The 21,299-nt window shown below is 37.4% G+C and overlaps 1 protein-coding gene across 1 annotated transcript; it reads left to right on the forward strand.

The window, feature by feature from the left end:
* The first annotated feature begins 10,145 nt into the window (after positions 1–10,145).
* On the forward strand, positions 10,146–17,527 carry LOC127427494 (ORM1-like protein 3). The gene is made up of 4 exons (XM_051675145.1): positions 10,146–10,383; positions 10,547–10,762; positions 11,197–11,348; positions 12,350–17,527. Exons 2-4 carry the CDS (start codon positions 10,589–10,591, stop codon positions 12,483–12,485), a joined length of 462 nt encoding a protein of 153 aa, XP_051531105.1. The 5' UTR covers positions 10,146–10,383; positions 10,547–10,588; the 3' UTR covers positions 12,486–17,527.
* Positions 17,528–21,299: the final 3,772 nt, after the last annotated feature.

The raw sequence follows: 21,299 nt of genomic DNA on the forward strand, positions 1-21,299 counted from the left end.
ATGCTGTTAATTCTACAGTAAACTGCAATAAGTTAATTTAAGATATACAGGGGCAATATCTTTGCAGCCAGTGACAGAGGAAGAAAATCTTAGTGTCATGCATGGTATGTTTTCCACAGCTAACAATTTTATGTTTTTCCTTATGTTACCATTAGGTTGTGAAAATGTTATTTGAAAGTTCTGGGAATGATTAAAACATCCAGTTTTTCAAATGTTTTAAGAATGTTTTTCTCTATTGGAACATTCTGAAAAACATTTGAAAATTGTGGGAACACACTCAAATTTTTTACAATGTAGTAACATTTAAAGGACGTTTCACTAAGAGTGTAGGAATAATGTTTTCATTCCAACGTTTTGAAAATGTTTATCGATGAAAGAAAACGTTATAATAACGTTTTATTTACATTGCAAGGACATTTGTTCATAACTTTGAGAAACATTTGAGAGAACATTAGCCAAAGTTCTGAGAACGTTCCATGTTAGTATCCTCAAAGACATAAACATAAATGCTACAGAATATGATTAATCACTTTAGAGGGACTAGTAGCAAGTTGCTCATTGTATCTGGCGAGATTTAGAAATAAAACCTGCTTTCTATATACAGTAGTATAAAGTACCATTGTGAGTATAGAGGATCATTTATCATTGCTAGCAGGACAGAAGACATCAACATTGTGTTGATACTGACATCTTCTGGTTACTCGCAGTTCTATCAACACATATATGAATTATACATTATCAAACAAAATTGTATGATATGATTGGGCTTGAGCATTCATAGTGTAATGCAGAATTACATTACTTTATGATATGTGACTGCTGTGGTCCTTAAAGCCCCAACATATTTAAAGATACATTTATTTGGGAAAAGAGTAATCAGTAACTATATTTTAAAGGGGAGTATAGAGGATTTGCTTAAAGCATTTGAGACATGCAGCTAGGGAATGTTCCAAATTCTAGTTAAAAAGCTGTTGTTCTCTCTAAGATGAACAGTAGAAATTATAAATGCACTTAAAAATGAAATAACTTGGGGTGTCAAACATACGGCCCGCGGTCCGGATTCGGCCCGCCAAGGAGTCATCTCCGGCCCACGGGTTGATTTGCAGCAAAACAAATAAAAAGCCATTTTTTTTTTTTTTTTTTTTTTTAGCGTAGATTTAGCCTGTAACTTGGGTAAGATGTATTCATACTATTATTTTATTAGCAAAAGCAGAACAGATAAATATTTAAATCTGTGGTGTTATAGCTTGCATCATCAGTTGAATTTCTTTTAATTACCTGGGACATTCAGCGCTGTCAGAGTCATGTGTATCAGCCACCGCCACTCATGTCTGAGGGTGACACAAGTTCCATGGCCACACATTCCCACAGTAAAGTTTCTCTCACAGAAATAATGACAACATGGGCAGGTCCAAGGACACATATGAGATGTAATAGCTGTTGCATTGTTTCCGTCCCATTGAACTAATATTAATTTTAAGCAGGTTTCATTTCCTTGGAGTTTATGTTCGGTTTCAGATGGTGTATTGAGGTCAAAGCTCCAGCCAAAGAGCGAGCGGTTCTGTCTTTTTCTTGCAAATATTATTGCTTGATTCTCTTCAGCTAATTGTGTGTGTATTTGTGATGTAACCTCTGGTTAATGAAATGAATAAATTCCGTGTTTTTCCTTTTGTTCAGTGTAAAATTAGCATGTGGATATGTTATTTCTATGGCGGGTGACGTGACAAGAAATGCTGTCAGACACAACGACGCGTGTTTGAAGAAACACACTTGATTATATGCTGAAGAACAGACGAAAAAATAAAGCTGTTGATGCGTGTGTCTGATTCTTTGTGTATTCACAGGCGCTCTACCGCCCCAAAGCGCAGCTCTTCTCGTGAAACACGCGCATGCAGAGTGCTCACTGTTTCTGCTGTTTCAGTCATCTGAAAATAGTTTGCAACTGCAAGAACAGTGTCGTCCATGAGAACGCTGCAAATTATTTCAGACCGTCTCAAGTTGTGCTCTAAGTTTAGTTTGATTGATTCCCATGGAGCAGTTCGCATTTACACGCACTGTACTTAACATTGCTTAACTCCAAATATTTGTGGCTGAATACATAACCATACAAAGCAAATGACATGCATGTGACATAATGAATTGTCATGCGTGTTATCATAATTCACTACAGTTTCAGAAGTGGAGTTTTATATACCTTTATGAACAGGGCTGGGTTGGTAATCTGGCATACCTGGCATTTTCCCGGTGGGCCGACGCACTCTGGGGCCGATCAGAGGCGGACTGGCCATCGGGAGAACCGGGCCGGCCGCGAAATGGGCGGCGATAAACTGAAATGAGCCGCCGCGTTATGCAGAACGGGCCACAAAACGGAAAGGGGCAGCGATATGCAGAAAAGGACAGCGAAACCAACGTTTGATCTTACTGACTTCACATTGATGGCAGAATTAAGTCATAAGAAACCACAATGCTGCATCTGTTAAAAGTATAAATAAATGAAAGTAATTAAATGTGAAGGCATCAAAGATTAGAAGGCAAAGCCATTTGAGGAGAAAGGATGCAATATAGTTCTTGGATTTATAGGACTTTTTCTAACTGTCATAATTGAAATTTGATCTAAACTGCAGTCACTGATTTATTCTTCACAAAGTCGTCATTTAAAAGTTAATTAATGTCACAAGCATTTTGCCCCCAGGTGACAGAAAGACACAGTGCTGCTGAGATTCTATAGGAGACTAAACATACGCTTGTCTTTAAAGATAACCTGCTTTCAACAGGCATGGATCTTGCAGGAGGAATCATTCACACCATGTTAGGAAACATAAATCTCAAGGCCTTAGGGTTGCATTGTTAAAGAATATCAAAGTTGCATGTTTTGTGCTCCAAGACATAATTTAACAGCTTTTAAAATGTAGTAGCTACCCGCCAAGAGCATTGTAAGAGCAACACCACAATGCTTTGAAGTTGTGTGCGCTTGCTACAGATTAATCATCAGTGAAGGCACACCCACATCATTCAGACACATGGCTCATGTTTCAGTTCCTACAGGGCAAAATGAGAGAGCTTGTGTAGCAGAGCTGAAATTTCACAGTGAAGGAACATCTTTGGCCCCGAGACTAGATAACGTCCATTAAAAGCCAGTTAGTGCCCTTACAGTATTTGTTGGAGCCTTAGTTTGACAGCTATTATGCAACATGTAGGATGGAATGGTCAAGCCATAGTGAGATGTTGCAGAACTACAGCAAAACAAGCAGACTACAAGAACAAACCTTGGTATTGCCATTTTTCATATAAAGCAATTTAAATGTCAGTGTAGTAGCTTTTAGGTTATTTATGACTCTTGTTTTTCATAGAACATCCTTAATGCAAGGATTTCACCTCTCTACTGTTTTAGGATGCTATGGTGTTTCCAGATTGGTTTACCTGAGCATAAACATGGTGTTCAAATGTTTGAATGTGCATATGAAGTGCAAAGTAAACAAGACATAAATAACCCATGATGCGATTCACTTTGTGAAGATGAACACAACACATTTTCGTTGTTATTCTATAAAGGTGTACTCAATACTCTTCTCCCTCTACACCACTGACTGCATTGCCAAGGACCCCTCTGTCAAGCTCCTGAAGTTTGCAGACGACACCACTGTCATCGGCCTCATCCGAGATGATGATGAGTCTGCATACAGAAGGGAGGTTAAACAGCTGGCTGTCTGGTGCAGTCAAAACAACCTTGAGCTGAACATGCTCAAAATGGCGGAGATGACTGTGGATTTTAGGAGGAACCCCCCAACACTGACCCCCCTCACCATTCTAAACAGCACTGTGGCAGCAGTGGAGTCATTCAGGTTCCTGGGCACTGCCATCTCACAGGACCTGAAGTGGGAGACCCACATTGACTCCATTGTGAAAAAGGCCCAGCAGAGGTTGTACTTCCTTCACCAGTTGAGGAAGTTCAACCTACCACAGGCGCTGCTGATACAATTCTACTCAGCAGTCATTGAGTCTGTCCTCTGCACTTCAGTAACTTGGTTCAGATATGAAATCGGATATCAGAAGAATACAAAGGACAGTTTGGACTGCTGAGAGGATTACTGATTGCCCCCTGCCCTCCCTTCAAGAACTATACACTTCAAGAGTGAGGAAAAAGGCTGGAAAAATCACTCTGGACCCCACTCACCCTGCCCACTACCTTTCTGAACTGTTGCCTTCCGGCCGACGCTTCAGAGCTCTGATCACCAGAACCGTCAGGCACAGGAACAGTTTTTTCCCTCAGGCTATCCATCTCATGAACAGTTAAAACTGCCCCGTTGAGCAATAATTATGTGCAATTCACAGTCTAGTCTTTTTATATTTATCCAACACAACCAACCTCTTCTGCCATTACATTCCCTTGTACTGTACATAACATATTTGTATTTAGATTTGCACTATGTATGTGTATGTGTATGTATGTGTATGTATGTGTGTATATATGTATATATATATATATATACAGGTGCATCTCAATAAATTAGAATGTTGTGGAAAAGTTCATTTATTTCAGTAATTCAACTCAAATTGTGAAACTTGTGTATTAAATAAATTAAATGCACACAGACTGAAGTAGTTTAAGTCTTTGGTTCTTTTAATTGTGATGATTTTGGCTCACATTTAACAAAAACCCACCAATTCACTATCTCAAAAAATTAGAATATGGTGACATGCCAATCAGCTAATCAACTCAAAATACCTGCAAAGGTTTCCTGAGCCTTCAAAATGGTCTCTCAGTTTGGTTCACTAGGCTACACAATCATGGGGAAGACTGTTGATCTGACAGTTGTCCAGAAGACAATCATTGACACCCTTCACAAGGAGGGTAAGCCACAAACATTCATTGCCAAAGAAGCTGGCTGTTCACAGAGTGCTGTATCCAAGCATGTTAACAGAAAGTTGAGTGGAAGGAAAAAGTGTGGAAGAAAAAGATGCAAAACCAACCGAGAGAACCGCAGCCTTATGAGGATTGTCAAGCAAAATTGATTCAAGAATTTGGGTGAACTTCACAAGGAATGGACTGAGGCTGGGGTCAAGGCATCAAGAGCCACCACACACAGACATGTCAAGGAATTTGGCTACAGTTGTCGTATTCCTCTTGTTAAGCCACTCCTGAACCACAGACAACGTCAGAGGCGTCTTACCTGGGCTAAGGAGAAGAAGAACTGGACTGTTGCCCAGTGTTCCAAAGTCCTCTTTTCAGATGAGAGCAAGTTTTGTATTTCATTTGGAAACCAAGGTCCTAGAGTCTGGAGGAAGGGTGGAGAAGCTCATAGCCCAAGTTGCTTGAAGTCCAGTGTTAAGTTTCCACAGTCTGTGATGATTTGGGGTGCAATGTCATCTGCTGGTGTTGGTCCATTGTGTTTTTTGAAAACCAAAGTCACTGCACCCGTTTACCAAGAAATTTTGGAGCACTTCATGCTTCCTTCTGCTGACCAGCTTTTTAAAGATGCTGATTTCATTTTCCAGCAGGATTTGGCACCTGCCCACACTGCCAAAAGCACCAAAAGTTGGTTAAATGACCATGGTGTTGGTGTGCTTGACTGGCCAGCAAACTCACCAAACCTGAACCCCATAGAGAATCTATGGGGTATTGTCAAGAGGAAAATGAGAAACAAGAGACCAAAATATGCAGATGAGCTGAAGGCCACTGTCAAAGAAACCTGGGCTTCCATACCACCTCAGCAGTGCCACAAACTGATCACCTCCATGCCACGCCGAATTGAGGCAGTAATTAAAGCAAAAGGAGCCCCTACCAAGTATTGAGTACATATACAGTAAATGAACATAATTTCCAGAAGGCCAACAATTCACTAAAAATGTTTTTTTTTATTGGTCTTATGATGTATTCTAATTTTTTGAGATGGTGAATTGGTGGGTTTTTGTTAAATGTGAGCCAAAATCATCACAATTAAAAGAACCAAAGACTTAAACTACTTCAGTCTGTGTGCATTGAATTTATTTAATACACAAGTTTCACAATTTGAGTTGAATTACTGAAATAAATGAACTTTTCCACAACATTCTAATTTATTGAGATGCACCTGTATATATATATATATATATATATATATATATATATATATATATATATATGTATATATATACAGGGTTGGGAGGGTTACATTTGAAATGTATTCCACTACAGAATCCATGCTGTAAAATGTAATTTGTAATGGATTTAGTTAGATTACTCAAGGTCAGGAACGTATTCTAAATACACTGGATTACTTCTTCAGCACTGGTAGATTTTTTCACTTGTTTTGACTATAAAAACTGCCAGTACATTAAGACAAAATACATGATAAAAATACATTCTCTGAAAAACCTAAATATCTTATGCAGTGTTGTTTCTAAAACAAGATAAATCAAATTGATCTTGTTTTAAGGATTTTTAGATATTTTTAGAGGAAAACAAAAATTATTATCAAGAATATGATTTTTGCCCTAATATCAAAGGTCTTACTAGAAAAAAATAAATTATGATCTAACGTGAATTTTCTTGATAAAAAAATATGATCGTGCCTGGTAACATGTGCATGTAAAATGGCTAGAAATAGCATTTTAGCTTAGCGTAAAGCTGTCTGCTCGTATGAATGTAACACATCATAAGAAAGTGTTTCACCGCTGTTCAAATGCACTTTGGATCGCATCATTTATATGTATAAATGTTTTCCATCTGAAAGGACTAAATATTAAATGAAACAAATGACAATAAAATGCAAAGACATCTCTTCAGTAATCAAAATACTTTTTGAATGTAACTGTATTCTAATTACCAATGATTTAAACTGTAACTGTAGTGGAATACAGTTACTTATATTTTGTATTTTAAATACGTAATCCCGTTACATGTATTCCGTTACTCCCTAACCCTGTATATACAGTTGTGCTCAAAAGTTTGCATACCCTGGCAGAAATTGTGAAATTTTGGCATTGATTTTGAAAATATGACTGATCATGCAAAAAACTGTCTTTTATTTAAGGATAGTGATCATATGAAGCCATTTATTATCACATAGTTGTTTGGCTTCTTTTTAAATCATAATGATAACAGAAATCACCCAAATGGCACTGATCAAAAGTTTAAATACCCTTGAATGTTTGGCCTTGTTACAGACATACGAGGTGACACACACAGGTTTAAATGGCAATTAAAGGTTAATTTCCCACACCTGTGGCTTTTTAAATTGCAATTAGTACCTGTGTATAAACAATCAATGAGTTTGTTAACTCACACGTGGATGCACTGAGCAGGCTAGATACTGAGCCATGGCGAGCAGAAAAGAACTGTCAAAAGACCTGCGTAACAAGGTAATGGAACTTTATCGATATTGATACCAAGCCACGGTCAGGTAGACCAAGAAAGATTTCAGCCATAACTGCCAGAAGAACTGTTCAGGATACAAATTAAAACCCATAGGTAACCTCAGGAGAAATACAGGCTGCTCTGGAAAAATACGGTGTGGTTGTTTCAAGGAGCACAATACGACAATACTTGAACAAAAATGAGCTGCATGGTCGAGTTGCCAGAAAGAAGCCTTTACTGTGCCAATGCCACAAAAAAGCCTGGTTACAATATGCCCAACAACATCTTGACATGCCTCACAGCTTCTGGTACACTGTAATTTGGAGTGACGAGACCAAAATAGAGCTTTATGGTCACAACCATAAGCGCTATGTTTGGAGAGGGGTCAACAAGGCCTATAGTGAAAAGAATACCATCCCCACTGTGAAGCATGGTGGTGGCTCACTGATGTTTTGGGGATGTGTGAGCTCTAAAGGCACGGGGAATCTTGTGAAAATTGATGGCAAGATGAATGCAGCATGTTATCAGAAAAGACTGGCAGACAATTTGCATTCTTCTGCATGAAAGCTGCACATGGGACCCTCTTGGACTTTCCAGCATGACGGTGACCCTAAGCACAAGGCCAAGTTGACCCTCCAGTGGTTACAGCAGAAAAAGGTGAAGGTTCTGGAGTGGCCATCACAGTCTCCTGACCTTAAAATCATCGAGCCACTCTGGGGAGATCTCAAATGTGCGGTTCATGCAAGACGAACAAAGACTTACATGACCTGGAGGCATTTTGCCAAGACGAATGGGCAGCTATACCACCTCCAAGAATTTGGGGCCTCATAGACAACTATTACAAAAGACTGCACGCTGTCATTGATGCTAAAGGGGGCAATACACAGTATTAAGAACTAAGGGTATGCAGACTTTTGAACTGGAGTCATTTCATTTTTTTCTTTATTGCCATGTTTTGTTTTATGATTGTGCCATTCTGTTATAACCTACAGTTGAATATGTAATCCCATAAGAAATAAAAGAAATGTGTTTTGCCTGCTCACTCATGTTTTCTTTAAAAATGGTACATATATTACCAATTCTCCAAAGGTATGCAAACTTTTGAGCACAACTGTATATATATTGTCTTATTGTGTATTCTATATATACTTTATTTTCTATTCAATTTTTATTTTTATTTATTTTTATTCAATTTTTAATTATTGTTTTATTATTATCTCTGCCTTGTTGCTGTTTTGTATTGTTTGTGTACTGGAAGCTCCTGTCACCAAGACAAATTCCTTGTATGTGTAAGCATACTTGGCAATAAAGCTCATTCTGATTCTGTGTAAGGTGTAACTCAGTGCTGTTTGTGTCTTCTTGGACTTACACTGACACCTAGTGGCGTGGATGGAGTATCATAAAAAAAAATAAAAAAAATACAGATGCCATTGTAGTAACTCAGCATTCACAGCAAGCCATGTTAATCCAAGTGTCAAATATCAGAGCGGTTTCGTATTCCTAACATGGCAGCATCACGAGAGACCCTCTCCATGTAGATTTAAGCAGCTTTTACAAGGTTATTGATATGACTGGTGTCCTTATCTCACGTGAATGGTCATGATTTTATACATATGTTTCAAAATTACAATTAATTTCTTCAGTAGTAATTGTAATTGCTTTTTTTTTTTTTTTTTTAACGAAAGCTTTTAAACTTTGGGAACATGATACAAAGCTTCCACTGTTATTGTGTGCTGGTGCATGAAATCCTTTTTTTTAATTTTTTAATTTTATTTTTATAACAAGCAGACATATAAAATCCCATACAAAAGGAATAAATTTAACAGAAGTCAGTGGTGTCAGAAATGATAAAATCTCTATAAAAATGATAATAAAAAAAGGTTCTCATTGCTGTCCTATTTTTACAGAATTCTGTTGTCATTAAAGAAATATTCCGGGTTCAATACAAGTTAAACTCAATCGACAGCATTTGTGGCATAATGTTGATTACCACAAACATTTATTTACACTCGTCCCTCCTTTTCTTAAAAAAAAAAGCAAAAATCTGGGTTACAGTGAGACACTTACAATGGAAGTGAATGTGGGCCAATTTTTGAAGGTTAAAATACTCATTTTTTCAAAAGTATAGCCACAAGACATGCACAATATGCGTGTAAACATGATTTAGTGTGACTTCCATTGTAAGTGCCTCACTGTAACATCGATTTTTATTTATTTATTTATTTATTTATTTATTTTTTTTAAAGAAAACCAGGGGCAAGTCAAAATAATCTTTTTGTGGTAATCAATATTATGCCACAAATGCTGTCGGATGAGCTTAACTTGTACTGAACCCGGAATATTCCTTTAAGTAATTTTTCAATTTTGTACGAGACAGAATTGTTTTGTTTTCTGACCATTTCACTTTGTAAATAAATAAATACAAAAATACAAAAGAAATGTTGACATAATTGTCTTCTCAGTAAGATGCCATTCTAAGCTAAAATGATCATGACCTCTGTACAGTCATTTAAGTTTACCTGTGACGATTATGTCTAAACATATGTAATATTTATTTAAGAAACTACTATTCCCATAAATCTTGGTCTCTTTGCATACTCTTGTAATCGTCACTAGCGCTTTCTGTGACGTCGAGGGGGGCGTAAGCCTTTTCAACAAATTATCAACGCATCAAACGCTGATTGGTGTAGATCCTCCATGTGACTCGTGGCATCCAATCAGCGGCCAGCCCGATGAATTAATTTCCATCTTACTAAAAGTGAGTTCCAAAAACGATGACGTGAAACGATGCAGTCTTCTGTTGTCACCATCTGTTTGCACAAGATCGAAGTGGTTCAGAGCAAACGTGATGAACTAAGTTTCATATGCGCAAAACCGCAAGGCTTCAGAGGCGCAGCGACTGTGAAGAGCGCGCTCCAGAACTGCAGATTTCCTGAGAGAACGTTTATGAAACAAATTACAGCTAGAGACAGTGATTATTTGGGGGCGACCAATTTAAGCGACTATTATCGCTATTCGTGAAGAAGACTCGTGAATAATATTTAACTGTAAGTGACCCGTGCATTGTCCACTCGTTATTTAAACTAGCTTTAAAGTTGTTTTTGGACACTCAGAATGTTGGTAGAGGATTTAAAAGTTTTATTAACTTTTAAATATCAGATTGTGATAAACTAAGAGAAATCTTAAACATATGTGTTTTTCTCTGTTCAGAAAGTGCGCAATAGAAACAGAGTGTCCCCCTGTTGCGCGAGGATGAACGTGGGCACTGCACACAGTGAGGTGAATCCAAACACCCGCGTGATGAACAGCAGGGGCATATGGCTCTCTTATGTGCTTGGCATCGGACTCCTACACATCACATTGCTCAGCATACCCTTCGTCAGCGTGCCTGTAGTTTGGACTCTCACCAACCTCATCCACAACATAGTAAGAGCTGCTTAACAGCATGTGCACACATGCACATCAATGAGTGTCCAGCTTGTGAATGTGATGTTAGGATAGGGCACTGCAATGCAAGGAGTTTCATAATGTAAATGTGGCACAGATGCTTTTTTAAGTGATGCAAAGGCTTAAAATAGTTTCGATCACACTGTTTAATGACAAATCCCAGCTGCAGGAGTTCTTAAACTGCATTTTTTCTTGCTGAATTTTGGCCCATTCAGTTGCTGACTCCAGGTTCTGTAATTTCAGCCAATGCCAGCCTTACAGTGCCATCCCGTATAACCTTTCTTAGTGTTCCTGTTCCCAAAAGAGATCAGCTCTTGCTTTTGAGAGTGTCACAACATCAGCCAATAAAGCTTGAATAATTATGCAAAAGATCGTGATGTTCCAATCTCACTGTGAATGTCTTTCTACTGTAGTGCATGTATATCTTACTACACACTGTAAAAGGGACGCCATTTGAGACCCCGGATCAAGGCAAGGCCCGGCTACTGACCCACTGGGAGCAGATGGACTACGGGGTCCAATTCACCGCCTCCCGAAAGTTTCTTACCATCACCCCTATTATACTGTAAGAGTGTTCCCCTTCACTCTGAGCAATTATGAGCTTCATTCTGTCATTGATGCCAATTTGTTCCCCTGCTTTAATTGAGCACACGCATTGTGAATGCTTTCACAGCTTGCTATGCATGACCATGAGCAAGAGGCAGTGATGCTGACTTCCTGTGGTGTCTGCTGGCAAGGAGAGCCCTATTTAGAAACAGTTTGTCAGTCAGTCAGGTCATTTGCTTTACTCTCTCCTCTCTTCTTTTCTCCCATAGTGAAGATCTATCTTCTACAGCTAGTGATCAGCAGGTTTATTTTAGTTCATTTTATTTGTTTAGCGTTTTTCAAAATAATTATTGCATACTTTTCCAAAGCAGCTTCATACGGAATAGTGCCTTACAAATCCCTTACAAAGATACCTTGGGAGGAAGCAGTGATGGCTCAGCGGTTAAGGCTCTGGGTTACTGACCAGAAGGTCGGTGATTCAAGCCCAAACACTGCCAAGATGCCACTGTTGGGCCCTTGAGCAAGGCCCCTATCTGCTCCAGGGGTGCCGTATCATGGCTGATCCTGCGCTCTGACCCCAGCTTAGCTGGGATATGTGAAAAAATAAATAATTTCACTGTATATGTGCAAATGTATAATGTGTGACAAAAAATAAATAACTCCTTGGGCTGGCACATTTAAACTAATTTATAGAAGGCATACAATCATTCACACACACTAAGCCACATAGTATAGTATTTTTTAAAACCTCTTGCTTGCTTTTTACTTTCTGTGAAGTTGTGATGCTTTATAAAATTTTATTGAATATAAAAGCAGTTTACTACCATTTTTATTTATTTATTTATTTATTTTTCATTTTAAGAGTTTCTAAATCACCTTTTTATTGGATGGATGAACTGCTTGGTGTAACAGCATGAAGAAATCACATCCTGTGTTCCTGTTGGATGCAGTGTTGTGCTGTGCTTGCTTAGGCAACATCTATAGGCTGTGCTGACTTCATCTCGTCCTTGTCCTCTACAGGTATTTCCTGACCAGTTTCTATACAAAGTATGACACGGTGCACTTCGTCATCAACACCATTTCCCTACTCACTGTGCTTATCCCCAAACTGCCTCAGTTCCACGGGGTCCGTCTCTTTGGAATTAATAAGTACTGACAAGGCCACAGGACCACGAGGGCTCCCTTAACCCGCTTTACGTCCTGTTGGCCATGTGTCAACCCACTTTTATCTTCTGCAGAAGAGGATCTGTTGTGTACATGCTGTTGACAGAAGCGGGAGGTTTAGGGCTTCGTTGGAAGCTCTGTTGCTTTGCGGACGGAAAGGCTGAATAATCTGCTGTGGTGCCACTTGAAATCAAGTTTTTTTTGTGTAACACTTGGTAGATATACAGACACTTGTAGAATCACCAGCAGAATGCAGCAGATGCTTCATAGAGTGTCTCTGGAGATGTTAGGATCCCTGTTCGACTGTGTTGAAACAGACAGAGACATTGCAAAAGCAGTGTTGCTTATCAGCAATAAATTTGAAGTGTTAGCCTTCAGTCAATGAATCAGATGGGTCAAAATTGTCCAGGTCACAGTATGAGGCTGTGCAGGACTGGTTCATCGTTTCTTCATATTAACATTTGGGGGCCTGAGTAAGTGCTTCCTGGGCTACATCGGTGAGGTTTTTAGAGAGAGAAGAAAGGTGCAGTGACTCTGAATAGGGTGGAAGAGGTAAAACTAGTTGCTGTTTCACTTTGTACTCATTTTGTCAAAATTACGTTATGACTGAAATTGGGTCTTTTCATTGACTATGATCTGTCCCGTGACAGACTAGTTTGGCTCAACTATGCTCAGATTCAGAGAAAACGAAGTGTACAAACTGCATTAACTACAAAATTCACATTTAATCCAAGAAACTTTTTATTTTTTTCAGTTTCATTGTTGGCATAGGTGCTAGCATTATGCATTTTTAGGGCAGACCTGTTGAAATGTTTTTAGATTTAAAACAAAACTAGAAAAAAAAAAAAATGCTTATGTGATTAAAAACATATTTTAAAAATGTATATGTTGGTAGCAGTGCTATAGTATATGTAGGATGTTACATAGCTAGTGTTTAACCAGAGCCTTTAGTGTATAATCTGCATGACTAAAACATCTAAGATTTGCTTTAGTTGATTTTAAAGGGAACACAACAGCTGTTAAAGAGAAAAGCTGCAGTTTAACAGTGTGTGTGAACTGTGGTCTGCATGTCCAAGTGAGTGTTCACAGCCTTGATGTTCTTGCAGTGTGCCCAGGTACAGTATAATTCTGTTAATGATGAGATCTTTAAGTGCTATTCGTCCTGTTCAAGCAGTTCATTGCTATGTGCTGATGCCCTGTCTAAATATAAAAATTAGGCATTTGAAGTGGAAAGACAGACCTTGTGATTGTAATGTGCATTTTGCAGGACAGTACTATAATGAACATCATTTCTAATTATTAATAATTGTCTTATTGTTGGTAACAGAAATTGTATTGAAATTATGTTTTGGTAGTATTCCGATATTGGCTATGACAATTGGCTATTTTGATGTGGTTTAGCTACATCAACATAAAAAAAATCTACGATTTAGAGAATAAAGTCATAGCATTACGAGACTAAAGTTGTAATGTTTTGAAAATAAAGTCAAAATTACAAGAATAAAGTTGTAGCATTATGAGATTAATTTTGTAATATTTTGAGAATGAAGTCAAAATTACAAGAACAAAGTTGTTTCATTATGAATTTAAAGTCGAAATATTTGAGAATAAGTTCTCGCGAAGAATGTAACATCAAATGTGATATGGTGGACAACAGCAAAGTGGAGCATCTGGGTCAGTGGTGACAGTAAACACCACTACTCAGGGAGATAACATTGGCTGTGCAACTTTGTTATGTTGGCTGAGCTGAATTTAATCTGGGAAGTTTTGTGAGCTCTCTGTTCATGAATGAGGCGTGCATTAGTACAGGCGTTTTCAACCTGTGGGCGTCTGTCAAGGGAGGTGCGAGATGCTAGGCTTACATTCAAGTGAAGCGAAAAATAACTGGAACTGCGAATCATTGAGGACCATTTCAAGACATTGTGTGTTAACATCCCTCCTCAGTTATACTATTTGTTTTGAGAGCAAAAATAAACATAAAAGCAAACCAAACATCACCCAAGCAGAGCGGGACTGTGTTAATGTCTTTCTGGTTCTTTCTCCTGAATAAATTCAGTTTCCTACAGAACCGCTGTAGTGTCCAGATACTAATAATAACTGTGCTGATGCGCCAAAAGACCAAGGATTCTTTACTGATAAATCCTATGCTAAAGTATGATTTAAGTAGATCCTCCACATCCATTTCCTGCATTAATGAAGCTGCTGGCTTAATATCTGTTCTGTTGTGAAAGTGATGCAAAATATTTCTACTTTTCATGCAAAATACAACTTTATTTTCGTAATTTTGACTTTGTTCTCAAAATATTATGACTTAAGTCTCATAATGCAATGACTTAATTTTTGAAACTATATGACTTTATTCTCGTAAAAGGCATGTTATGAGATTCTTAAAACATTTTTACTTGATTTTGTAACACCATGACTTTATTCTCAAAATCTTTAGATTTTTTTTTTAATTTTATTTTAACGTGGCTGTAGTACACCATCATAATTATGAGGTGTGACTAACTCCGTAGTCGTAATAGACACACCTCATAATACTTACTGTGCAAGATTCTAAAAATGTTGTTTGAAAGCAGCGTTCGTTGCCTTTATAGTTTTACGTACCATATCCTTGTGTTCTTTAGAGCCGTTTTATGTTATGTATACAGTGCACATTCTAATTGTGATGTTTGTTTATCGCTGCCTCTATTTGATGATACGGATTACAGTCAGAAAAAAAAGGGTAACCAGTATTCTGCATATGTAGCAACACCTTATCTAGCAAATCAAGTGAAGTTGAATCCCATATTTGTTCTTATCTTCAGTAAAAAACTATTTATCCACTAGTTTTATCTTGTTTATATGTCATATTCAATGTTTCTGTTTATTTCTTTTCAATATGTATTTGACATGAAATGTTCAGTATAACAATAATCAAAATGGTATTGTTCATCCTTTCAGATATTCAATATTCAGTTTCAGTATTACTGTATTGTTGATAGCCCAGTCATTTATTTAGAATTAAAAGTTTGAAGTTCATCAGCAGGGTTTTTGCACTCATTTTTTTGGCCACAGTAGGACTATCCCTAGAATTTAACCTTCTTGTATACTGTAGCCTATTCGTGCATGTGAACAGGAATTTCATCATTGTGTATGTCATGGGTATAATACTGCTGCCAATGAGTCTGAGATCTGCTCTTCATGTATGTTTAGTTTTTCATATGTTTTTCATATCATGTATTGTGGTGAGGCAGGATAGTGATTTACATTCAAAGTTATGTATTTGCCAGATGCTTTTATCCAAAGTAACTACTGTGATTTCAAAGTATATATTCTATCAATCCATGCATTCCCTGGGATTCGAACCTTCAACCTTGGTGTGGGTAGCACCAGTTGAGCTACAGGAACACTGATGTTGCAATTCATGTTGATGGCAAAGCCTTTCTTTTATAGCCAAGATGTTAAAAGGTCTTGTAGCATTTGCTGGTCCAGCAGAGCTTTTTGGACAAACTATCAGTTACATTACTATTCTAACATCTTTACCCTGATGGTTTCCTCCTCTTTACATTTACACAGTGATTGTGATTGACAGCATCATTTAGGTGACTCCAACAGCAATTCATTCTGTGCATAATGTCATGCTGTGCAATAAGCTTAAATACCAAGGATAATCAAATCCTGCAACTGATGAGGCGTACTCATCAGTTAATGTGAAACAACACAGCTGAAGAACAAATGAACGCTACATGACTTGGATGAATGAAAACCTTCACGGACATTTAAAGGGATAGTTCATCTCAAACTGAAAGATTCTGCCATTATTTTCTCTCTACTACATGACTTGCAGTACTTTGAGATGATAGAATGTTGTGGGTGAACTATCCCTTTAAGGTGATTTCTTGTAGTTGCACAAATGAGGCAGTTTACTTGGATGACAGCAACACTGTACAGAAAAAAAAAAAAAAGACCGTACAGCTGGGTCAAAGCCTGATCTGTAAGGCCAGCACACCTGTATTGCAGCTTGTGCAGCGTGAGCCAGGACCATGCTCTGTTACCCACAGTCAGCAACTTTTTAAATATTGACTGGGTTAGAGTTGGTTAGAATCAGCGAGAGTGAGGGCTCATGTGTCAGTCTCAGTTCTCCATGACTAGTTACAGCCTGTGTAATCTGTCTATTGGCCCTTCAACACATTTCCGCACACCTCCTCTCAGTGAGCGGATAGACTGATGGTTCCTGGTTTGTCTTTTTGAATATTGTGTGCCATAAAATTGTCTATTGTATTACAATAACATTGGTCTGTATCTTAAGCAGATAAACTAATAGAGTGATAAGTGCCTCCAAAAATGTATTTGGACACTAAAGCCACTTAAAAATGTGTCAATGCCAAAATATGAAAACAAGTGACATTTCTTTTACAGATAGCACAGGCACAAAACATTTGTTTGGTTTCAAATTATTAAATTGAAAGAAGAAAAGATTTTGCATTATATTTATTTGTAGATACCTTGATACCTTGTAATCTGATGTAATTAAATGAATAACATTTAAGTGAGGTTAAGTGTCGAAATAATTTTTTGAGCCTCCGTATATTTGCAAGAAGAGCTAATGACCACAAGACTAAAACAAGTAGGAGAAGTGATCCAATGAAGCCCACGTACCATATAAGCCCACTTACAGATTTATTTTGAAATATAAAAAAAGACAAAGCAAGAGAAACAATTTTTTGTTGTTGAGGAAATGCATACATTTGTTGGTATCATTTTACTTTTTATTTGGTGTCAAATGTTTTGTTTTTGAGTTCTTTGGGAACATGTGCTACCACTGTTCAGTGGCCATTTTGGAAGTTGCTCCAAAACTTCACAGTTTTTAATGACCTCAGATTTTTTTATTTTTTTTATTTAGAGATTCATAAATCAAATGATACTTGATATTATTTATTTTCTTTGTATTTAACAGCAATAATTGAAAAGATGTATTTCATGAGTATTTGGAGCTAGTGCAGGACACTGCCTGAGTGATGCTCACAAACATACAGGTGCATCTCAATAAATTAGAATGTCGTGGAAAAGTTCATTTATTTCAGTAATTCAACTCAAATTGTGAAACTCGTGTATTAAATAAATTCAATGCACACAGACTGAAGTAGTTTAAGTCTCTGGTTCTTTTAATTGTGATGATTTTGGCTCACATTTAACAAAAACCCACCAATTCACCATCTCAAAAAATTAGAATACATCATAAGACCAATAAAAAAAACATTTTTAGTGAATTGTTGGCCTTCTGGAAAGTATGTTCATTTACTGTATATGTACTCAATACTTGGTAGGGGCTCCTTTTGCTTTAATTACTGCCTCAATTCGGCGTGGCATGGAGATGATCAGTTTGTGGCACTGCTGAGGTGGTATGGAAGCCCAGGTTTCTTTGACAGTGGCCTTCAGCTCATCTGCATTTTTTGGTCTCTTGTTTCTCATTTTCCTCTTGACAATACCCCATAGATTCTCTATGGGGTTCAAGTCTGGTGAGTTTGCTGGCCAGTCAAGCACACCAACACCATGGTCATTTAACCAACTTTTGGTGCTTTTGGCAGTGTGGGCAGGTGCCAAATCCTGCTGGAAAATGAAATCAGCATCTTTAAAAAGCTGGTCAGCAGAAGGAAGCCTGAAGTGCTCCAAAATGTCTTGGTAAACGTGTGCAGTGACTTTGGTTTTCAAAAAGCACAATAGACCAACACCAGCAGATGACATTGCACCCCAAATCATCACAGACTGTGGAAACTTAACACTGGACTTCAAGCAACTTGGGCTATGAGCTTCTCCACCCTTCCTCCAGACTCTAGGACCTTGGTTTCCAAATGAAATACAAAACTTGCTCTCATCTGAAAAGAGGACTTTGGACCACTGGGCAACAGTCCAGTTTTTCTTCTCCTTAGCCCAGGTAAGACACCTCTGACGTTGTCTGTGGTTCAGGAGTGGCTTAACAAGAGGAATACGACAACTGTAGCCAAATTCCTTGACATGTCTGTGTGTGGTGGCTCTTGATGCCTTGACCCCAGCCTCAGTCCATTCCTTGTGAATTTCACCCAAATTCTTGAATCGATTTTGCTTGACAATCATAAGGCTGTGGTTCTCTCGGTTGGTTGTGCATCTTTTTCTTCCACACTTTTTCCTTCCACTCAACTTTCTGTGAACATGCTTGGATACAGCACTCTGTGAACAGCCAGCTTCTTTGGCAATGAATGTTTGTGACTTACCCTCCTTGTGAAGGGTGTCAATGATTTTCTTCTGGACAACTGTCAGATCAGCAGTCTTCCCCATGATTGTGTAGCCTAGTGAACCAAACTGAGAGACCATTTTGAAGGCTCAGGAAACCTTTGCAGGTGTTTTGAGTTGATTAGCTGATTGGCATGTCACCATATTCTAATTTTTTGAGATAGTGAATTGGTGGGTTTTTGTTAAATGTGAGCCAAAATCATCACAATTAAAAGAACCAAAGACTTAAACTACTTCAGTCTGTGTGCATTGAATTTATTTAATACATGAGTTTCATAATTTGAGTTGAATTACTGAAATAAATGAACTTTTCCATGACATTCTAATTTATTGAGATGCACCTGTAGATGCAGTAAAAGAAAATAAATGAATAAAAAACTTCTGAAACACATTAAATGAAAATATTTAAGAAGCTTCTTGAGCACAAACAAGATTAAGTGCTCTGTCTGTAATTATAATCCAGAAATATAACTTTGATTTCATGTGGGCTTATAAGGAACATAAAAAGCCTGTTTCCGCATAGCTTAAAAGCAGAATAATTATTTTAATTGTTTAAACAACAATATCAAACACGTTCTACATTGTAAAATATAGTATTTTTTTATTCATGAAAATTTATTTATGTGTTTACCTTGACTCAACGTTAAATTATTTAGGTTTATTTTCCATATTGTTCCTAATAAGCCCACTGAGCAGATAACCCATTGAACCTCATGTTAAACTGAATTCCTAGTCAACTCTACATAATGAATCTATTTTCATTGCAGGGAGAAAATGCATAGGCAGAGAAAAAAATGATAAGGACTGTCAGATTCAGAAATTAAATATTTCATTTAATGGTTATGATGTTTGAGGTCTAAATAAAAAATAAAATCTAAATTTGAAGTGTTAATTTAGTACAATGTGAAGCATTTATATTTTTAAAAGCATAATGGGCTTACTAAGAACACATTTGGGCTTAAATGGTGCACATGTTCCTCATAAGCCCACTCCGGACTTTTCACGTTTGCAGTTAAATAAAGTAACTGTCACGTTTGTTTATGACAAAACAACATGAGTGTTTAGATGAGAGATTAATCTTTGATTTAATACTCACTTTATTGGAAGGTTGTTGACATTTATATAAGAAAACATGTAAAATTTAGATTTGGGTGAGCTTAATTGGGTCACTTCCCCTAAGACTCCTCAATAGTGCACACAGAGGTGACTGTTCTTTTAAATTATTTCACAGGTTGAATATTCGGCATACTGCTGGGAATCCCATTAATTCATACAATATAGTGAGAGAAATATTAATTTCATACTGTGTTTCTAGGCATATAAATAGAGTAGGGGACTTGTGACATGCACTCTTTGACTTGTGTTAAAGGTGCAATATGTACTATATTTACTGTACTAAAGCATAAAATAATCATAACATGTTATCAGAGATTTAGGAAACACGCTAAGTTGAAATACTGGCTTTTCCAAAGACAATGCTACAGTCAGTATATTCCATTCATTTGTGTAACGTAACTTGGTTATACAGAAAATATATACAATCTGTTATTATAAAACAATAACGCATCGATATATCAAAATGACAGCTGTGATGGAATCACATCAATACTGAATGTGTCAACATATTTATAATGTGCAGTCTATTTTATAAACAGCTACTGTCATCATCCACCAAATTTAGCTAACAGCTATTGATAAAGCTGGCTAGCTAGCTAACGCCGACATAGGCTATCGTATAAATGCAGTCAATGTATCATGCAAAGAAAAGTGTTTACTTCAAACTACAGTCTCGCATAGTCAGACCTATATCCACACTTTGTTTTAGCCCTGTTCCAGCACTGGTGAGTCAAATATAATATACAGTCTCAAAGTTTGTAGTAAAACAGTCATAACTGTGTAATTTTAATTATGCTACCTCATCTGTCATCATGATGTCGGTGAATCACGTTCAGTCTCTTTGTACATGATGTCATTGCTTTGCTCGCGTCCCTATGGAGTGTGTGCAGGAGCGCGATCACGAGCAACAGGTAGCTGGCTGCAGTTCACTTAACGGCCACAGGTGTCATTAATAACAAGGGTTTCTGAATCTTACATACTGCACCTTTGAAGGAATATTCGGGGTTCAATACAAATTAAGCTCAATCGACAGCATTTGTGGCATAATTTTGATTACCACAAAAATGTATTTTGACGTAAGAAAAGATCTGGTATACAGTGAGGCACTTACAATGGAAGTGAACGGGGGCCTATCTGTAAACATTCAAATACTCACTGTTTCAAAAGTATAGTCACAAGATGTAAACAATATGCATGTTAACATGATATTTAGTGTGATAAAATTCCTTACTAACGTTTTCTGTGTAAAGTTTCGTTGCCATGACGATGTAACGCTGCGAACCCTTAATTAATGTAATGTAAATGACGATTTAAACCATTTTAAACTTGAATAATTCACAATTTTTAACGGGAAAATTAATGTAAGTGCTTTTATACAATTCTAAGCTTCACATTTCTCCAAAAACTGTCCCCATTCACTTCCATTGTAAGTGCCTCA

Source organism: Myxocyprinus asiaticus, chromosome 36 (genome assembly GCF_019703515.2).
Source record: "Myxocyprinus asiaticus isolate MX2 ecotype Aquarium Trade chromosome 36, UBuf_Myxa_2, whole genome shotgun sequence".
NCBI classification, from domain to species: domain Eukaryota; kingdom Metazoa; phylum Chordata; class Actinopteri; order Cypriniformes; family Catostomidae; genus Myxocyprinus; species Myxocyprinus asiaticus.